General features: G+C 27.2%; 2 protein-coding genes across 5 annotated transcripts in view; one reads left to right on the top strand and one right to left on the bottom strand.

Moving 5' to 3' along the window:
* Positions 1 to 4331: 4331 nt before the first annotated feature.
* Positions 4332 to 21541, bottom strand: LOC107441966 (nudC domain-containing protein 1). The gene is made up of 9 exons (XM_071180619.1): positions 21284 to 21541; positions 19288 to 19442; positions 17409 to 17579; positions 15996 to 16191; positions 12317 to 12496; positions 10107 to 10317; positions 7442 to 7586; positions 6475 to 6591; positions 4332 to 4869 (listed from the first exon to the last, which is right to left on the bottom strand). Exons 1-9 carry the CDS (start codon positions 21390 to 21392, stop codon positions 4399 to 4401), a joined length of 1755 nt encoding a protein of 584 aa, XP_071036720.1. The 5' UTR covers positions 21393 to 21541; the 3' UTR covers positions 4332 to 4398.
* Positions 21505 to 22420, top strand: part of LOC107441980 (Pre-mRNA processing factor 4 kinase) — a 30380-nt gene continuing 29464 nt past the window's right edge. For all 4 annotated transcript variants that reach the window (XR_001583806.3, XR_011636735.1, XR_006225816.2 and 1 more), the window contains exon 1: positions 21505 to 21641. Coding sequence is in view for 1 of the 4 variants with exons in the window: in XM_016055406.3 (XP_015910892.2) it covers positions 21571 to 21641 (71 nt within the window). In the remaining 3 variants the exon portion in view is untranslated. The remainder of the gene's footprint in view (positions 21642 to 22420) is intronic.

The following is a 22420-nucleotide window of genomic DNA, read 5'->3' as shown; positions in this document are numbered from 1 at the left end:
CGACCAATCAAATGCCTCTATTTATTAAAGAGGCGGTCAGCCAAGCAACAGCCAAATTTTATTCGCTGAATTTATCATCGTTATCGCTTATATTTTGATCATGTTTACTAGATTCAGCTACTTCAACCTTTTTGCAATTCGCGATCGCAACGAACTATAAGTGGCGCTGTTGTATGAGACGAATACCTACAAATTCGATTGATGTCTTCAGGGTAGCATTGTAACACTCGTTCGTTATTGTGGCTTATTAAATTTAAAATCCCCTCTGCAGAGGATCATCCTCAGGGATGTTTCCCAGACAGTCGCCAACAGCCCATGGTGCAGCTCTAGTGCGACGTAAATTAACTACAACAACATATTAAATTTAAAAAGCGAAATATTTGATATTCTTTCTTATGCACACGGTTCCCAGCAGATCACAGAAGTCAAGCATCACTGGCTACGGTCAGTGTGCGGGTGGGTGACCACTTGGATCAGTCTGCGTAGGGTCCGAGGGTGTGCGGTATTGGTCCTTGTTAAACTGTGCTACCGTAAAGTGCTCGACTTCGCGCGCAGGTTGCCGGGCTACCGAAGCGGGGGTGCCATCCCCTCCGCAGAGGATCAAAATTGTGATGGCATGTCTTCGGATCATCCTCCAGGATGTTCCCAGACCGTCGCCAATAGCCCATTGTGCAGCTCTAGTGCGACGTAAATTAACAACAACAACAACAATTCTTTCTTATGCAATCGAAAACAAAATGGCATCTCTTTTTTTTTAGAGATGGAACATCCCAAACACATCGAAAAAATATTTGTAAATGAACAGGAAAAAAAATATGTATCTACTTGTTAGAGCTAAAACCTAATGCCTGCGAAGTCGTTTTACTAAATGTAATGATATAACAAAAAAAGCCTATACTATTTAGCCACATACTATTTAATTTTGCAAAAAAAGTTTTTTGACAACAATTTTTATCAAAAAAAATCTTAAGTTTCAATAAAAATCATTATTTATAAACTAAAAAACTTAAAATAAAGAATGTTTACGAAACAAAAAAAAACTCTTCGAAAAATTCCTCACATTAAAATAAAAAAACTAAAATTTTTTATTATAAAAATCATAACACTTACCAACTCTGGAGAATTGAAAATTAAATTTTCTTCGTTTGAAAATTTCATTCTCAAATAATATATACATAGATTATCCTTACACAACTCTTAGATGACATACCGCTCAACAAAATTTTATAATTGTAATCTAAAATGTTTGATATTCTTTCTTATGCAAGTGAAAACAAAATGGAATCTCTTTTTTTTTTAGCGAAGGAACATCTAACACGCATCGGAAAATATTTGTAAAAAATCTTATTAGAGTTAAAACCTAATGCCTGAGAAATCGCTCTACTAAATTTAATGATCTAATATGAAAGGTACATTTAAACTTTACATTATGCAAGAAATATACATAAACACATAATCTTATACTATTTAATTTTGCAAAAATTTTTTTGACAACAATTTTTATAGAAAAATTATAAACTAAAAAACGTAAAATAAAGAATTCTTACGAAAAAAGATGATTTTAAAATCTTATGAAATAAATATCTTTCATATTGTTTCTTTCTTTTTATTCCTAAAGTTCTAAATAAGACGTAAAAAATCAATCTGTAGAGAACTATCATCAAAATAAAAAAAAAATTATTTACAAGTAAAGTGTTTTTATTATAAAAATCATAACACTTAAATCATAATAAACACATAACACTCATTTCATTCAATTTCTTTCCCATTCATTCATTCCAATTTTCGTTTAATTTGCCTGCAGTTCATCAGGCTACCGAAGCGGGGGTGCCATCCCCTCTGAAGACCAAAATTGTGGTGACAGGTCTTTGGATCATCCTCAGGGAATTTTCCCATACAGTTATTGCCAATAGTTCAATTCTCAGTCCGACGTAAATGAACTACAACAAATCATTACAATTTTTGAAAGTAAAATGATTCTTTAACTATTTTTAATTTCCTTTTGAATTTCCTTTTTTATTTTATTTTATTTTAATATATTATAATAAATTTATTTTATTTTAATATATTATTAACAATGCCCATTGATTCAAATAATGTTCTTTTTCGTTTTTTTCTTTTCCTAAACTTGAGTTTTACCAGAATTTTTTCCTTGAATTCTTTCTTCTTTTCCTCGATTTTTTTCTCCCTTCAAGTGTCTTTAAAATGAATACTGGAAATTAATAAAATTCGCAATCGAACTCTCGAACGGATGGTTGACTGAATGCAAACAATAATAAGCTTTCTAAACCGGAAAAAAATTATAAACTTTGGAGGCAATTTGTGAACAGGCTTAGAAGTTTTATTATTGTAGTAATTTGAATTTAAATTTAAGCGTAATTTTACCATTCATAAGAGTTTTCTGTAATACATAAATTCTAACAGATCGTGAGCTTAAACCAAATTTAAGAAAATTAATATCACAATAAAAATTAAGTGTAAGGCTTGCGCGCATTTTTAAGATTAAGCGAAAAAAATCAATAGGAAGCAGTAACCCAGAAGTCTTAGAACGAATTTTAACCTTAGCACCATCTGTGCTTATCTTTACACGGTCGACCATCCACACGTCATCTGGGGAGAAGACTGGTTCCATGGCTTGACCTTTCTTCAGTCGTATAGGAAGTACTACGATATTTTCCCATTTCTTTATATTTTTCGTATTTAATGGTCATAAATATTTTTTAAAATTTCCACGACACATTCTTTCGGAATTATGTACAATGTAGTTTTCAGTTCCATATAGTTTCCAAACATGAAAGTTTTAAATTTAAGTAAAATCAAGACAGAAACTAACGTACTTCCTTCTCTTATGACTTTCCATACGCTAGTGGTGAAAGCATGTAAAGTGATGCCATAGATAGAGAGTTCTGCTCTACGCCACCTGCAGCCCATTTCGATCACCAACAGGAAAAATTGTAAAAAATTAGTTTTGGAGCACATTTGTTATTTTAACTCACTAACACCGATGTAAAGGGGGGAAAATGAGCAAATGCACATGGGAAAAAATAAAACGAAACACTTTTTTTTTGCATTTCAATATTTTTTGTTTACGACAAACTCTTGTGCAATATGGTAATATCATTCATAGAATTACTTTATTCATAAAAATGAATCGGGTGCATTTTGTTTCTATTTAATTATAAAAAAGTGTGACCTAACATCAACAAAGCAAACATACCTTTCCTGAATCGCAAGTAATAACATAATGGGGACCTTTCGCTGCTCGCTTAGTACCAGAGCTAAAGAGAATAGAAGGGCTGGTTCACTTCTTTGAAGAAACTCTCACCGAGCCAAACCTCAAATTTTCGCCTGAGACGTCAGGGCGGCGCAAAGCTTGAACTGTTACTTCAAGAACGGAGCGCTCGGTCTAACTAGCTGTGACATGAACGCTTGTTAATTGCAAATAAGCTACCTAATATTTCGTCAGATTTAAAACCAATTCGCCAGTTACCATAATACCAGTAGTATATAATATTATTTTGTCACTTTTGTGATATGTATGAATTAAGCATCATCTGTGAATGGCGATTTTTTACGGTTTTCTTAAACGAATTTCCCATTTAATCTTCCTTCCATGAGCTTAGCTTTTTAGCAAATGGCTTATTTTATTTCAATTAATACATATTATCAATATTAATTGAGCGTTAGAGTCAATAATTTTAGATTTTTAGAGTCAGATTTTTTACAGTCAGATTTTAGAGTCAGATTTTTTACAGTTACCCAAAACGCGAATAAGCATTTTTTCTACTTACTTTTACTTTTTAGTTCAGAAGTTAATTTTCTTTATGTCAATTAATACATATTACCAATATTAATTAAACATAATTGGCGTAATTAAGCCTCATTGGCGTCGATTTTTTTTCGTTTCTCCTAAACGAATTAGAACCACTTTCCCAATAATTTTTGCTATCGAAAATATAAATAGTTTTTTCTATTCCATTACTGTTGATTTTAAATAAATAATTTTTTGATCAAACAGAGCTATAAGCTAGCAATTACCACTGATGAATCTTCAAAATAAGTGAAATATTGATTCTTAAATTTAAAACAATGACCAACGATTAACCAATCAGAAAATTCCATTTTGTTTTTTGCAGATCCTGCTAGAACTATTTGTCGTAGAATGTTCTAAAGACCTTCCTCGTGCTTTGATCTATCTGTATGCCAATTTTCATAGCTTTTGTTTGGATGGTTTAAGAGTCTTTAAAGGACATACACACACAGACATTCATTTATATACAGATAGATTAGGCATAAAACCTATGTGTAACTTACAAAACTAATTATGAAAGTGATCTAAAAAAATGCATTTATTATGTTCCTAAAATTTATACACAAAAACATTCATAAGAATGAAATTCATTTTGATGCAACTTTAACAGCATACAACGTATCTTTACTTAAAACAAATATACATTGAGAGCATGCTCGCAAACCCAAAATTCTATCACATTCTTCGAGAGATACAACATATTGTTTTGCTATATGAGCAATGGATTCTCCAGTTTTACGATTTCGAAGCTCCAAAGCAGAATGTAAACTTTCAGGCTGACAGTAAATATACAAGTGACGTGCACAGTCAGAAATTACTGCATATTGGTAATCAGGACAACACGCAGTGAATTTTTTATCTTGTTTAGAAGCTGATACATAACCCAAAGCAGAAAATGTAGTAGAGTGCTCCATCTTGAAATTCTCTAATTCACCTTCACTGGAAACATTTTTTGGCTGCCACAGAATACCATCAACATCATACCTTAGACAGATAGCAGGAAGATTTTCAGGATGAATTTGTTCCGAAAATAGCCACTGATGCCCACCTAAATTAATCTGAAAAGTTAAAAAAACAAACAATATTTTAGATTCACGTTATGTGACGAAAAGTTAGAATGAATTTAGCAGTCTTATTGTTAAATTAAAAATCAAATTAACTAAGTTTCCGAATTCAGGATGAAATTGTTCTGAAAAAAGATATTTATGTCCACTAAATTACCTAAAGAGATTTCAAAAAATTTGTTTTAGATGAATGTTATAAGAAAAAAAAAATACGAATGAATTTAGCAGTCAGTTAGCACATGCTAAGAAATTAACTAAGTTACTAACAAAAAATATCATTATTATTATAAAATTATTTATTTTCCTTGAACAATATAAATTGTTCAGTGAACAGTTTATTTATTATAAATAAATAAATTCTTCATTTACTTTCAAATAAGTATTTATCAGTGAATGTTACTTATTTTTATGATATGAAGGATAAAGTGACAGAAAAATTATGATTTTCTCTTCTTGTATAAATGAATTTACAATCCTTTCATATTGATTGTCGAAATTCTATTATACTTTAACACATAGTTTCCACAATAGTAGCTAAAGTTTTTATTTTATTTTTGCATTTATATTAGTTAAATATAAAAAATTAATAAAAATTATTTTTATTCTTAAACTTTTTCATGCAGAATATTTTTTATTTACTAAAATTTTATTAGACATGCTAATATAATATTACTTAATATTTCATTAGGCATGCTAATATAATATTACTTAATATTTCATTAGACATGCTAATATAATATTACTTAATATTTTATTAGACATGCTAATGTAATAAATAAACTCTATGGCTGTAATTTCAGCAAGCATTTTTTCGTTTACTATAAAAGCACAAATCAAAAACTTAAGGGGGATTATAAATTGTGTAGTAAAATTAAAATACAAAAGGCTTTAAACAAAATATTCACCTATTGAAACTGGACTAAAATTATGTGTACCATTGCATACTTTAGTTTTACATCAAAATTGAGATTACAACAAAGTCCACTCAAAAAGGCACTATCTCATATTTCATTAAATACAAAACATCCAATTGTTAATAGTTTTTATGATTAGATATCTAAATAACTTGATTACACACTTAAATAAAAATGTTAAGCTTTAAAGAAAAAAAAATCATCACGGATCATATTGATCCATTTAAAATTTTTGAAAAATCTAAAATCTCGTTTCATTTCAGAATTTATTGTTAGATATATATGTACCAGTTACAAATACAGATAGAAAGATAAACCTATTTTAAGTTGGTTACTTAAAGTTAGAGATTTTCAATTTTAGATGGTAAAAGCCAATCTCAAACATTTGTTCTGTTAACTGCCTAAAATTATGTCCATCCTATCTTATCGGGTTAAAGCTCAAAAACAGCATTTTATTATTTTCAGTGCCGTAGCCTTTAGCTTTAAAGAAACTTTATTGTAAGACTAAGATGAGAACAACACTGTAGAAACATCAACATATTGATAAAAATTAATAAAGATAAGATGTGAGAGAAACACATCTAAAATATTACACATTAAAAAAACTACACTTAATTATAAAATATTTAAATTTAAAAATTGTACAAAATGTAATGCAAAAATTAATATAACAGTTAATACATACTTTATGAGTTTCACAATGCTCGTTGCCATCAATTCTTTGAAAAGTCAATTGTTCATCTGAAGAATCACATTCCTCTAACTGATCTAAGTTGAATGGTACTTTGCTACTTGGCATGACCTATGGATTAAAGTCAATAGAAATACAATCTATGCTTGATAATAAAATACTTAAATAGTTCAATAATAACAAATATACATTTACTTAACAAAGTAAAAATATATAAATAGCTGTATATTAAAAAAAATAACTTTTCTTATTTGAAAGTTTCTAAATAACAACTAATGTTAAAATCAGAAATTAACTAGTTATTAAAACTCTGCATACAGTTGTTTTACATTGAATAAATATAAAATAATTATAAAGCATATGCAAGTGAGAATGAGTGTGACTATGACATTGATATCCAAAATAAATAAAATGTTATCTTTTTGTTATATTTCCATGGAAAAACACTTCATAAAATATTAAATTTTTCTACAATTAAATTTCAAATATAATTATTAGTCTTTGGAAAATGTACCAGCTACCTTCTACTATAACTACACACCTATTGAATAGATTGAATTTGAAAATAATAATTTATCAATAAATCTGAAAAGGAGGATAATAAACATACTGAAACTGACTACTTATTCACAGATATTCACACTAAATTGAGCATATTATTAACACAAAAAATCATTTTTCGCAATAGCCTGAAGTTGGATTGGAGGAAAGTAATCTGGAGGAATGTCCTTCAAAACTCATATTGAAATTTTAAAATACATTAAAAAATAAGCATAATCCATCAAATTTGAAAAACATCCTTTATATTAGATACTTAACAATACAAAAATTTTCATAAAAAATCAGATAAGATGATAAAACTTAGATTACCATAGTTTTTTTTCAATAGTTTGTCAACTAAAGACAGATTTGAGTGATTCAGCTATTTAAGAAAATACCTGTGCACACAATCATAACTTACTTCTTCACTTGAAGTTAGATGAGCAAGTCGAGCATGTATTTCATCAACAAGTGCTTTATCCATAAGTTCTTCACCTTCATTATTTCCTTTCACAAGCTCTCTCCACATTAAACCAACTTCTGCTTTATATAAAATAATTTCTAGTCTAAAAAATATAGTATAAATTAATATGAAGGCATAGAATACCCTTTACATTTAGTGATATAGTTTTATACTTTAAATGTCAAGTAAATGTTTTCATACTTTTTTAAATTAAAACTGACAGTAAGTATTTTTGTTTAATAAAAAAAAATAATTTTTAATTTAATTTCCTTATTTTTTATATAAACATTGAAAGTTGCTATTTTAAGAAATAAACTTAAAATAAATATAAAATATATTTTTAAACTAACTGAAGCAATTGGCTTTATTCACAATTTTGCAGCTCCGTTTTCCTGACATACAAAGTTTTTTCTTCAAAATTTGAGGGAGAGAAATAATACATCCCTGTGTTTTTTAGATACTTCCAGCTTACATAACTAAAGATAATATGATACAATGCACATTTTTTTACTCAAAAATCTTACTCTTAAAAAGTTTTACTTTTTTGTGAAATTTAGTAGCATTGATTTGTCATTTAATAACATTAATAATGACAATTAAATTGTAGAGATGTTGATAAATACAAGTTAGTGCGAAATGAAAATTTTTGTCATTAATTAAAAATAAAATAATCTGTGTTTATATAATTGCTAACATATTTTTGAACATGATACTAGTCCCCGTAAATAAAGTTCTATTCATTTAAACAATAACAATGTCTGATGCCTTCGGCGACAAAAATAACTCTATGGGGGATCTTTAGAATTAAGAAAATAGCTATAGTGAGACAAATGTAAAATTAAAAAAATAGCCTGCATATTAGCTGTCATCTTGAATTCTGAGCTTCTGTTAAAAATTTGAAAATACCAACATTAAAATTCGTGTCTAGCTGGTCAAATTAGTAAAAATAGCTATTTTTACTAATTTGTGAGCTTAACAAAAGCTTATAGCTTTATATCTTAAAATCTAAAACATTTTTAGCAAAACAACAGCTTTATATCTAAAGCTTATAGCATTACTATTTTTCTGCATCTAGTTATTTTAATAAATTTTACTGAAATATATTTGCCCCTTTGGTATACATGCAGAAATACACAAAGAAAACATATGTGAATAAAAGTGACCGTAATATGTTTCGTAAGCATTAAAATATAATCCTCGATACCAATTTTTTTCAAAAATTTGCTAAATCCAAAATCGATATCCTTCACAGACGTCTTTCAAAATATCTCCACGAAGAATGGTATAATATTCCTTTGATCACTATTCAGAGCTTATATAATTTATTTCCAAGACAAATACCTATTGTAATATGTGCCAAAGGTGGTTTTTCCTCATATTAATAAAAGATTTCTTTTGAATCTAGGGTGTCTCTATTATTCTGATAACCACCTGTATTTGTAAAAATGTTTACAAGAGCAATATATTAGAGAACTGGAAAATTTTTTCAAAAGGAAAAAAAATTGCAAAGTACAAAAAAGTAAAGAAAAATAAAACATCAGAGACAATAACTATATGAATCATGAAAAACGAATTTTTTTTTTTCGATGAACAAATTTTGGTATCAGATTATAAAGTATTAAATTGAACTTTAAGGTTAACACTTTCTCTTGTGGCACATGTGATATGCAAATGATCAAATATTGAGTGAATAATAAAATATTCAATATCCTTTAAGAAGTGCAAAAAAGAAGAAACATTCAAACTTCATTATTGCAAATTCATTGATAAGAAAACCAAACCTTATTTTCGGTAAAACACCTGTAACCTTTTAGCTAAAGAAAACTAGCCTCAAAAACATTTTAAAACCAATTATGAGGACTAGATTTACTGTCTTTAAAAAGAGGTAACTGGAATAAATATTTTTCTTCACACATTTTGATGTACATAAGTAATTAATAAGCTAAACTTAATGTTGAAGAAATGACAATGAGATTTTGCAATTTAGGCAATGGAAGTATTATTTCCAAACTAAAATAGTGCTTTTGAGTTAGCCAAATGCATTAGCACTTCATAAACATAAACTTATGTTAACATTTTAACTTTATTTGCTTTAAAACAATTTAGAAATGATTTTCAATGTTTAAGGTTGCTACTAACATCTGGATTCCATAATTGGGCAAAGTGATAAATTGAATTATAAAAATTTAGCAGAAACAATCTATACATTTCATTGACATTGATGATATACTATAAAATAGGAAGTTTTTTTTTAAACACAAAGAATATCATAAAATTAAGATTTTGGAAAACATTATTTATGAGTGCCTAAGTGATTTTAATTTGTATTTTAAAAGTTTACATATCAAATTTTTAGAAAAACTGCTTACATTTTCTTTTATCATTGAAATACGAAGTCATTCCAAATAGTAAAATTCTAACATTCTACTGAATAAGATAGTATTAAATTAAAGAAAATTTTTTAATTATCATAAAACCAATACTATTAATATAAATAAGAGTCTTTAAAAAATCTAAAGAAATTAAAAAATAATAATTTTAATTACAGGAATAATAATGAATGACACCATATTATCTCTCAAAATATTGATAATATTTTAGAATTTATGATAATTATACTAACTTTTCTCCATCTAAAATCCATGTACTAGAACTAGAATCAATAGTGTTAGAGAATTGACCAGCCAATACACTTTTTCCTCTGATTAAAACTTCTATGTTCAAAGGTTGCAAGTTAATCTGAATATCACTCTTCTTAATGTCAGTTGGAACACGGAAGTAAGCAGTAACATCATCAGGAGTCTGAATGTAGGTATATTTAGGTGAATCAGGGGCTGAATTTAAAAAAAAATCAGTTTGATTATGCTTAAAGTTAAGTCATAGTATAAAAAAAATGTCATAGTAATTTCTAGGTATGGAATATTTAAATACATAGTAATTTAATAAATGGATTATTTAGTCACAAGTTATCAGTTATTTAGTCGCAATGCATAGATAGATTACTTAGATTAGAGTTTGCCAATTGGTGTTATACAAAACCCTGGGGTTTTAAGGAAAAGTTACAAGAGTTCAGAGAGTTAGTAAATTTTATCAATATTATAATAATTTATAAATAATATAATTCATAAATTTTTTAAATAATGATTTTTAAAACCTGTCATTAAATTTATATCTAATTAACAATCGATGAATTATTTAAAATTTCCTTTATTTTTACGAAATTATTTAATTGAAATGCTTGTGAAGAAAGAAATTTCAAAATAATGTTTTTTTCTAATAGCAATATAATAAATGAGATATAATCACTTTTGGACACACTCAATTTACACCAATAGTATCTTAAATTGTTGTAATATTTCGATTGAATTTTCAGCCATTATTAATATTGATTTTCATGTGGTTTTTAAAAATCATAATATATTTCAAACAACATGGAAAATTTGAATTGTGCATTTGAGTATTCACTTTCTAAGGCAATGAATCTATCAAATTTTTGGCAGTTATTGCTATTGATTTCTTCATAGTTTTTAAATCCCATATTTTTTTATACAATATTGTTTATTACAACATCCTAATCTTGAAACAAAACACGCATTTGAGTAACCCCTTTTTGAGGAGTCTGATTCGCTTAATTTTGTCGTCTATCTTTTTTTCGGCAATATATAGATTTAATGATTTTTAATTATTTTTTTATTGTGATGATTATTTACAAAACGCAAAGAAAGAAATAATTAGCACATTCCCCCCCCCCAACAAAATGTGAGAATATCACTCATAATATTAGAATAAAAAGTTATTACATGTTCAATTATGAATTAAAATAAATTATAATAGTTTTTTTTCTCGTAAATACGGCACTTTTGTTATTTTAAATTAGCAACATACATGTTTGTTATTATTAAAAGTATCTTGCAGAAAGATATTACAGCTAGAGAGTTTTGTTGCAGATAGCTGCCACAGGGATTTACGCCCATTTAGGAAATATTCCATAAGTAATTTGTATGGATCACCAATAAAGAAGTACGTTCTTCTGATAACCATTTTCATCGTTTATTTTATTTCGTTTTTATTTAAAATTAAGCCATATTTCAGCTCATTCATTTTCAGTTTATGTATGCAGAACTAGACTACATTGCAAAAAAATACGGATCAAATTACAGCATTAAGTACACTTTGGATGCATCATCTGTAAAATTCATTTTTGGATTAAAATATTAAACCGTAATGTTTATAGTAATATTTACTTAATTAGAGTGATTCAGTTATTTTACAGTAATTATTACTGTAAAAATTTTGTTGATTCATCATTTCTGGCAAAATTGGATTTTACGGTAAAAAGTAATGTCCCGGAACTTCTTATCATTATTTGATCTAATATTTTTTACAGTAAAGATACTACTCCAGATCTGTGAATTTAACTGTCTGACATAAAACCCAATTTTAAGAATGATATTTACAAAAAGATATGATGAAAAATTTCATTCCTCAGTCATTCACTAAATAATTAATAAAATTTATATAATTATTATTTTCAAAATAATGAAAAGTCTTTTGTTAATTAATAAGTTCACAATTGCTAATAAAATGTATTTATTAAATTTTAGAGTTCATCCAAGAGGAGGTCGATCATTTAGGATTCCACAACCAGAAAAAATTTAAAACCACTAGAGTTGAAAACACTCTAGGGAAAAAATTTAATTGACATAGAAAAAACTGATAACAGTTTAGAGCACAAAGTACATTCTTTTTTATTTTTATTTTAAAAAGTTATCCTTCTTTAAGTACCCTCTGAAAAATCCAATACCAATAAAAGTTATACTAAAATTAGCTTACCTTTCTTATCAGAAACTTGAGGAACATTAACTGATCCATTAGAATCAAAGTAAAATTCAAAATCATTCTGAGAAACTACACATATAGCATCTTGAATATTATCAATCGCAACATATTCAGGAAAAGATAGACCAGCTAGTTTTCGAGTTCTTCTTATCATCCATTCCTGATTGTTTTGGCCTAGAATGCATTATGAAACAGGAATTAAAAATCAAAATAAAATAAAAATCCAGTAAGGAAATACTGTTTTGAACTTTCTTGTTGTTGAATTTAATAAAAACAATTTTCTGTGATATTTTAAATTTTTATTGGTATCATGGTGAATTAGTAAATATGTTTTAAAAAGGACGCTCTAAAATGCTAAATTTCACATTTACAGCACACATTTCAAGCCCATCATTTTAACAAATATAATTTTACAGGACAAAATACAAAATTTGCGCAATATCGGTCGAATAGTTCCCGAGGAATAGAATTTCAAATATCAGACTTTTTTTAAATTCAATTTCTCAGGAGCTATTCAACAGATTTTGTTGAATATATTTTTTTTTTGTACTTAAAATGTTTTTAAAAAATAGGAAAAAATAGGAACCAACCTTGAAAAGGAACAAACAACCTCTTACAATATTTAAGTTAATAATTAATCTTATTCAATAGATATTAAGAATTTCTATAAAAATCACTGAATTAAAATTTTGTATTTAAAATTCAACCTTTTATTAATTATAATCTTTGAACAATTCAGTATAATATTTGCCTTGCGCAAACCCAGTTTTTGAGCCAATCAAAGTAACTGACAAATCAAATGTGGTTCTTTACTTAAGAATGAACGTACTTTAAAAATATATCCAACTACAGGGTGCCACAGAAAAGAAATGGACGAAATAGTTGCTTTTAGTAGCCTAAAGCAAGAAAATAGTTGCTGAAAACTATGAAAATAGTTGCCTAAATAAGATCAAAAATTCATTAAAAATATGACTAAAATTTTGTTAATGACTTATTAAATTTGCCATGATACATTTAGTCAAGTTGGTGGTAAATATGATAATTTTTATAAAAACGTTAAAGTTTTAGCACAATTTTCCCTTTTATCAATAATTTATCTAAGAAATATATATATATACACACATATATACATTGTGAAAAGTGATTACTCAAATTCCAAATTCAGACATCGTAATATCGTATCGAAATTTTTTTAAATCATGCGGAATTTCGAAGCAATAACCATTGAAAAAGCGACCGAGAAACTAAATAGACTTACAAAGGAATCTGCAGATTGAAGGAATTAGAAAGCGAAGACTCAAATTTGCAATTAAAAAATTTTCAACATATGTTGTTTTTTAAGAAAAAAAGTTCAGTGTATTCAAAGCTATCATGGGCTGCAGATTTTAAACCCAATTCCTGCTAAAAAAAACATCGCTATGAGTACAGAAAAGTCTCCCAATAGTCTCCTCTTCCTAAAAATAGTTGCTTTTTTAGCCGTTTCAAACAAAAAAAGTTGCCACAGTCGCCTCATGCCAAAAATAGTTGCATTTTAGTCACCTGTGGCAACCCTGTACTACCCTCTATTTATGCTTTAATTAATTTCATATTTTGTGATCTGGTAACTTGGTTACGAGAATATTTAGGTCATTTTTGAAAGTTACTCATAATTACATGACATCCTTTGTCCCTTTTTGCCTTATATATTCTAATTTGTAGTTTATTTTAAATTTTTGAGATATTTTAACTTGACAGGGATGAGAGTAGTCAGAAAGTAAAAAAGAGGAAATCCAAGAAGATTTAAGATATATATGTATAAACAAAAATTTGACAAAAAAAGTGCGCTTTTTTAACTTGTAAACCATGTGATTATAAATCCCGATATGAGGCTTTTAAATCACGTAAATATGAAACTCTACATCGAATTTNATAAGGACTTCAATAATTTCGCTCCGTGGAAAATTAAATTCCTCATAAAATACTTTAGCTTGTGCAAAAAAAAAAATTTCAGCGGAAATTAGCGGGAAAAAAGGAAAAATCTGAAAAAAAGCGGAAATCCGCGAATCCGCGGAAGAATCTCATCCCTGACTTGATAAAGTTTTGTTTACTAATTGGTTCTCTCCCACTCTCTCTTTCTTCTTTTGGTGTTCCTCACACTATTGTATTGATAGATTTTGTTTTGGCTCTATTTATACAATTTTAATCGCGTGAGCTGATTACGAGATTGTATCTCTTTGCTGCTAAATTTTCTAATAGTAATTATTTTTTAAAATTTTATTTAAGATTTTTGAAATTTTATTTTGACTCTCTCTTACTCATTTTTCTCAAGAACGAAAATGGTTCTGCTAGGTGTAATTTTCATTGAGGCATAAAACTTCTTCAGAGTTCATTTCAGACTTTGAAAAGGGCACTATATTCCCCAAAAAGGGCACCTGTCACAAAAGAAGGCATTATATTTCATAAAAATTTGAATAGCTTTTAATAAACCCAAAATAAGTTAAGTTTTTAATTTTATCATGAAAAAAATCTTTTTTTTTTCTCAGAGAAATAGATTAAGTAAAAAATAGTTCCTTAGCTAAATTCGCACATTACATAAATCAATTTTAAAATAAGTGTAATTCTCAAATTTAAAAATGAAGATCATAATAGCAATGCATTAAAAATATCAGAATTTTAGAAAAACGTTGAAATGGCTGGAAAAGGAAAAGTAACTAACTGCCAAAAAAGCGATCAGAAATTAATGTGAATATATAATAGAATAGTCATGAACCAAGTGCATAAAGAATTGATTACTACAAAATTTACTAGCTAGCCATAACACTGCATCAAAAATTTTATAATTGAAAAAAAAAAACTCATTGAAATAGCTAAAAAACAATAAATAACCACCTAAAGATGATCCACAAACATGGTTTTACAATAGAATCATTGCAAATTTAGCACGTCAAAAAGTGACATCCTAAATTGGAATACAAGCTTGTCATAATAACATCATATACAGACTATCAGAATAAGAAAAACAAGAAGAAATGGTAAAAAGAAAGACAATCAGAAAACATTGTGAATTTACGACAGGATCATTGCAAACTAAAAGCACAAAGAAGTGATAGCAGAAATTTGAAATTCGCACGTCATTATAACATAGTGTTAAAAATATCAGAATTTGAAAAACCACATGAAAAAGACTAAAAAAATCCGAACTTCAATATAAACTATCATAAAAATGACTAGGAATTAAGATTGAATTGTCATGAATCTAACACTTCAAAAAAAGTTATAGCTCAATTTTGAATATCTGGTTTTGACACAGTCACCTGCCAATACTCAATATAATTTTCTAGGCATAAAATTTACATTTTTAGGTGAAAATTTATTTTGAACCATACATATATATAAAAACTGGCTTGCTTTAAAACCAGGAATTTCAAAAATAATTGGCAATGCAGATTAGTGCGAATTTAAATTAATTTTTACTAAAATTGATCATTTTTAATAATATATAAATTAAATGGAGAAAATTTTTATGCATATTTTCTTACAAACCCTCTAATAAAAATCCTTACTCTTTTTTAGGTTTCATAAATTAAAACTCAATACTTTAAGTGTGCATAAACATGAAAAAAAGGCAGTAACTTTCCGACGTCTGGAAGAACTGTGGTAAAATAAAGTGATTAAAAAAATGAAATTTTTTTACCACAATTTAAAGAGATCCACTGCAGCAATGAAACAAAAGTATTGACTTCTGTTAGTAAACAATCATTTGGCAAATTCGATTTGTGTTCAGATGTTGCAACAACACAATCTAACTGTTGACCTCCAGGAGTATTACGATGAGTAGTATGCAACAAATAACAAGTATTTTTCATTTTTAGATCAAAAGTAGAATAACACTAAAATGAGAAAAAACATAATTTAATTAATATTAAATTTTTAGAATTCAATATAACGCATTAATTTAAATTTATATCTGTATCATTACAGCACACATTTCAAGCCNACACAATCTAACTGTTGACCTCCAGGAGTATTACGATGAGTAGTATGCAACAAATAACAAGTATTTTTCATTTTTAGATCAAAAGTAGAATAACACTAAAATGAGAAAAAACATAATTAAATATAACATAATTAAATAAAAACATAACAAATTAATATTAATTAAAATATTAAATTTTTAGAATTCAATATAACGCATTAATGCTTCATTTTTTTCAGAAATTGTAACTATTGTAATAATTTTTGAAATACAAAATTATAAATCAATATTTCAAAATATTTTAAACTAAAAATAATTTTTTTCGAGAAAAACTTTTTAAAAATTTCAGAAATAAGTAACGATTTCTTCCAACAGTCTTGTTACAAATACTTGTACTTTTTCCCTAAAAAAGTAACAAAAAAAAGTCAAAGTACTAAATTTAAAAAGTAATGAAGTACAAGTAAAAGTATGTACTTTTTATCTTTGTTACAAGTCATGTAAGTAGAGGTACTATCATGTATGTCCAAACGTTCCTAATTGGATTTAAGTTAGGGCTCAAGCCATGCCTCTTTAGTACCAGAACATTTTGTTGAAAAAGGTCATTTTTTTGTTGAACGAGAAGAATGTATTGAGGCATTGCTTTGTTGAAATATGTGATCAGTTCCTCACATGAGGTCTTGAAAAGGCCTTAATTGTATAAATGGGTATAAATTATCACAGAATTGACAGCTGTTTCATAACCTAATACTGCCTTTGGAATTAACAAAAAATTCTGGAATAATTATCTTTGTTTCTGTTATCATTAAATGCCTTTTAACTCCAGAAATCTAGTGTGCCACAAAATCACCACACTTGTCACAAAGTAACGACCTTATATGGTGATTTTAGATTTCTGTGTAGCAGGTAATGAGAGATTTTCTCTTTGCAAAATTCAGAGGAAAAGTGCATGAATCTTGATCAATCCAGTTAATTGGACATAGAGTAACTCAATGCCTACATAATTAAAATTCTTTTTTCAAACTAAAAATATTTTTAAATAATAATCCATATCACATAAAATTAACAAGACAGATAATTGTAATAATTTACACCAATTAAAAAAAAAATCAGTAATACAATTTTTAAATTTACCATCCAGGGTTCTCCTGCTGCTCGACTAGGAGTGTAAAGCACAAAGAGGCAGCCTTTGCCACTGCATAAGATAGCCCAATCCACACTAGGAAACAAGATAGTGATATTACCCTCATCCAGTACTTCCGAACTGATTTCCCAAACACATCGAGCACTAGATAAACGTCCATCCTACAATAATAAAATTAAGAACAAATATAAAAACTAAAAATTATATCTTTAAAAATAAAAATAAATTATAGATTTCCCTTTAATCCTACAATTATAAATGGTGATTACCTGAGTGTGATTAATGATATACAAGAGTAGCATAATCAGTTTAAGGAGCATATATGCTACTCCCATAAATGGGAAAAAAATATAGTTATAATTATATAGTAAAAAAAACCTGATTGTGTGTGTATATATATATATTTGGCAAATCATAAATAAATTTACTAAAAACTTCTTTATTAATTCATATAATTTTTACCAAATGCAAATCCATTTCGGGCAAACCTGTGGCTAAAAATATGTCATGTTTCTCTCTCTCTCTCTCTTTTTAAAAAAAAATTAATTTTCTAAAATCATTAAAATTGCATACTTAAACATCAACCTTATTAATAATTGCATAATTTCTAATCATAGTTTACCAATAAGAAATCTATGAAACAACTTACGATTTTTGAAATGTTTAAGACAAGATTTAGTTAACAGTAACTAATTGTGTTGATTTAAATACATTATTATTTAATGACTTTTGTCTTTACATCATTTTAAATATCTCCTATTTATTGTTTAGCATGTGTATCTATGTAAAGTTTTTCAATAGACGTCGGAGGTAAACACACACACATGCCCACGTTAAATTGCGGTATCAGCCGGTGAATTCAGAGCTTTGATAATTCTTTCCGTTCACATAAAATATATAAAATTCGGAAATTTGGGAAATCTGGACCTTTCAAACCACAGAGATTTACGAGGTTGAACAGTATAATAACATTCAATAATAAATGGTAATTCTATAAGAAAATTGGCTTTTCACCTATCTTTTCCTTCCACAGAAAGTTCTAATATCAAAAATGATCTTCAAACTATTAGTGTGTTGAATTTCATGGCAATCAGATCAATGGTTTCATACACAAACAAATAGATGGCATCACACACAAACAAACTGATAAAAATTCAATTATATATATAAAAAAAATTTTGTTTAAGAAATCGTGAATATTTTTAAAGTATACTGGCTCTAGAATTATTTAAATTCCATCATTGCTTATAAGGTAAAAATAGAACTTACTTTCAACAATTCAATAAATTATGAATATTATAAAGGAAAAAAGATTCTACACATTTTGTTAGAAAATTAAATTTATAAAGAAAAAGTTTTTTTCTTTCTTTCTAGTTCTGGAAGAGAGACTAAAATTTAGGTGGCATCACAATGAGAAGGATTAAGAAAAGTTTGGTCGCACACAGAAACAGGTATGATATTCACTTTTTCAAATTTTAGTAACGTCTTTTAATTCATAAAAATTGCATATGAAAATAAACCAGATTGAAAAGTAATTTTGAAGCACACACAATTTTATTTAAAGATATCAAACCAACAGTTCAAGCAAAATATGTTCTTCCAATTTAAATCATCACAATCTTACTAACTTTTTTTCTCACTTCCTTATTAGGGAAATATATAAATATGTCATTTGCTTTTCTATTAATTTTAACTACATTTATGACTGCAAATTAATAGAGAGTTAAAAAAAGATAGCATTTAGTATTATACATTTTTATAGTATTTATAAATTTTTTTTAAATTACTAAACACTAATTCTTAATACTAAAACAAGAAAAATGATTTGTCATAACGAAATTTTAAAAAAAAGAAGAAAGAAAAACATACTTGTCCTAAAGCAGTCCAGATCACAGAGTTTCTTTCATTTACATAAAAGACACTGTTTTGATTCCATGGGTCTTGAAATAAATGATTTAAAGAAAGATTCATACGGGTTTGAATAAAACTATATTCATCATTGTTTAATGCAACACATTTTACACCTGAAAGTTAAACATGGGTAAACTTAATATATACCTAATAACAATATTATAAAATAATAATAACAATTTAACAAAAATCTTTCACAAAAGTCATAATTTTAACTTTTTAGAAAAAAATTTTAAGAAAACTGTGCAAAATTAATTAAAATTTTTACAAAAATTATGAGTCTCACAGGTTTTTATTTTTATGGTTTTGTAAATTATCTTTAAAATTTATATGAAATCAAATATATAAATCTCTTTTAAACCTTTTTAATCTAAGTTAATCTGTAATTTTCTCAGCTTTTTAATAAAATATCTAAGGTATTTATGAGTTAATCTGGAGCTATTTTCTTTTAAATCCACCTTATTATGCAATGGAACACAATATTTTTATCTTTGTCTACAAAATAGCAGGTCATTTAAAAATTAAAAGTCTAGAAATAATTGAAAATAGTAAATTATTAACTCATAAATGAAAGTAAAAATTTAACAACCAGGCAAATGATAAATCCTGTTCTAAATTTAATCAGTATTTGTATCTGTTGCCTCAACGTCTGAAAAATAAGCACATGAATTCTATAAAAATAATAGGATTATGATATTTCGAAGCAAATAAGTGAATAAAAATAGCAAAATTGCTACATAAGCAATTTTGCTTTATAGTGATATCTAAAAGTTAAGTTAATAATAAAACTTTTCTATACTTAAAGCAACTGTAACTTTAACTTCTTTTAATGTATTAATAATTAATACATTAAGAAAATATAATTGTTAAAAAACTAAAAAAAGAAGAAAAAAATATTAATGCTTTTAAAAATTGTAGAATATTTTGTATCGTTTTAACAAATACGTTTAGAATTAATTAAATTCAGAGTAAAATACTTAATGCCCTATATTTTTTAACATCTAACTGTTGTTATGGCTGCGATACAAAGAGGCATAATTGATTTACTAATTTTTGAATAAAAAATACTTAGAAAAAATATGGCCCAAAACAGCTAACTAATAATTATCGGAGAATAAGAACCATTGTTAAACTGGAAGCTCTTATTAAGCATAGAAACATAATAAAATTCATCAAAGCACGGAGACTTTCGTGGCTTGATCACATTGAGGAATCGTCTGACATTCAAGTGGTAAAGATGTTACATTGGAAGCCCATGTGCAATAAGCCAAGAGGCAGACCAAAGAAAAGGTGGCTGGATCATGTCTTGAATGATTTAAAAACTTTAAAAGATCTTCAAGTGAAAGATCAAGGTTAGGGACAGAGCTGTCTGGAGAAACATTGTGTGGCAGGCTAGGGCCCACAATGGGCTGTTGTGCTAATAACGAACATCTAACAGTTAAAAAAATATCAAAAATACTAGTTTCATCAAAACAAAGTTTGTTATATTGTTGCTAAAAAATTTTTAAAAATGAACAGAAAAACATGTGTAGTTTATCATTGCTTTAGAAAAAGCTCTTTATTTACCAATAGATGCTGCAGTATAGTAATAGTAACAATTTTGAATTAATACATAAATTAGCAATCTGACAAAGTTAACTAATGTTGAATAAATATTAAAAAATCAACAACATAATTCGTTAAAATAATGATAACCAATAATAAAACATGTTGAATTATTCTGATTAGATACACTGTTACAAATAATGGTGCAACATAAAATGAAATGTTCCAGATAATTTTATTTTTAAATCAAATAAATAAAACGATATATCAAGATATGCTAGCAAAAAACACTAATTAAAATTTTTTTTCTCATTAGATATGATCTTTTCCATATAATATTTTGATGAGATATATTTTACAAGGGTTAATTTCAGAGTAGTTTATAATTAAGATATATTCATTAACCAACCATCCAGTAAAGGTTGCTTAAGAACAGGAATTGGACTTAGTGACAATTTATAGCCTTCAAATTTCAAGTCTAACAGACTTTTATTAACTTTTAGATCAATTACAACCATTGTATCTTGTAACAGTTATTTAATAAAATCCATGAAAAGCCGCTAGATCACAACATCACATCACCAATCACAAATTTTTGAGAGTAGAAGTACATTTCAAATGTTGACATTACTCACTAATACTCCAAAAATCGACTTTAGCGGACATCGTTCGAAATTTATCATCAACAAAAATTAAATGGCAACCAATCATTCAAAAAGTAAAATGTCTGACGCTATGTTGCTTCCGAACGGTAAAATGATATTAAGGTAAGATAAATATATAAATGATAACTTAATTTATTAACTAGTTTACAAAGTATTTTTGTTCTGTGCTTAGCTTTTAAAGCTAACAGTCGCTGTTCTAGTTATTTCATAAGTTGATTGCTTTATTGCTTGTGTTGATTTTACTCGATATATGAATTTAATCTTAAAAGAGAATTTTCTCCCCTTTTTGCGCAATTAAAATGCAATGTATTATGTTTCTTTAGGGCATAATCTTACTCCTGATATTTTGTGGAAATGAAAATTATCTACGTAGTTTTTCATACTGAATCTGCACTCATAAAATTTCGGAGGAAAGTTACAATTTTTGATTCCAAGATTCATTTGCTTTAAAGGATATCATTTATTAACTCCGAACATTTGTTTTATCATATCAACACTTATGTTTAAGAGTTTATACACTAATAAATGTCAATAACTTACTTTATAAAGTTTTCGTACGTATTACACAACGGTAAACACGACTAATTAGTCGATCCAAAAAATACCAGTATAATAAGTTTCGGGAGCCCCTCTAATTGTCCTATTATTGGTTAAATATTTATAGCGCAATATATAACATCATTTTGGGGAATAAGGAAATAAAAACTGCTGTAATAAATTCCAAAAAATTTTACTATTGTTCCTTCAGTTTGATTAAAAAAAATTCAAGGTTATATGTTACAGCACAAAATTTAACATTGTAATAATCATTGCTCATTTTCTATTTAATTTTTTTGGATAGTTGTTCTTTAATTAAAACTTTGATTTGGTACTTGTCTGTT

This window comes from Parasteatoda tepidariorum, chromosome 1 (genome assembly GCF_043381705.1).
Source record: "Parasteatoda tepidariorum isolate YZ-2023 chromosome 1, CAS_Ptep_4.0, whole genome shotgun sequence".
Classification (NCBI taxonomy): domain Eukaryota; kingdom Metazoa; phylum Arthropoda; class Arachnida; order Araneae; family Theridiidae; genus Parasteatoda; species Parasteatoda tepidariorum.
This window is presented reverse-complemented; position numbering and strand designations above follow the sequence as displayed.

What these genes read in the sequence shown, in the direction of transcription:
- LOC107441966 (XM_071180619.1), bottom strand. Translation starts at nt 21,392, where the DNA reads ATGGTTGTAATTGATCTAAAAGTTAATAAAAGTCTGTTAGACTTGAAA. An exon ending in TAAGCAACCTTTACTGGATG is followed by an intron (nt 19,443 to 21,283) that starts GTTGGTTAATGA and finishes TTTAACTTTCAG; the next exon opens with GTGTAAAATGTGTTGCATTA. An exon ending in TCAAGTTTCTGATAAGAAAG is followed by an intron (nt 10,318 to 12,316) that starts GTAAGCTAATTT and finishes TTTTAAATTCAG; the next exon opens with CCCCTGATTCACCTAAATAT.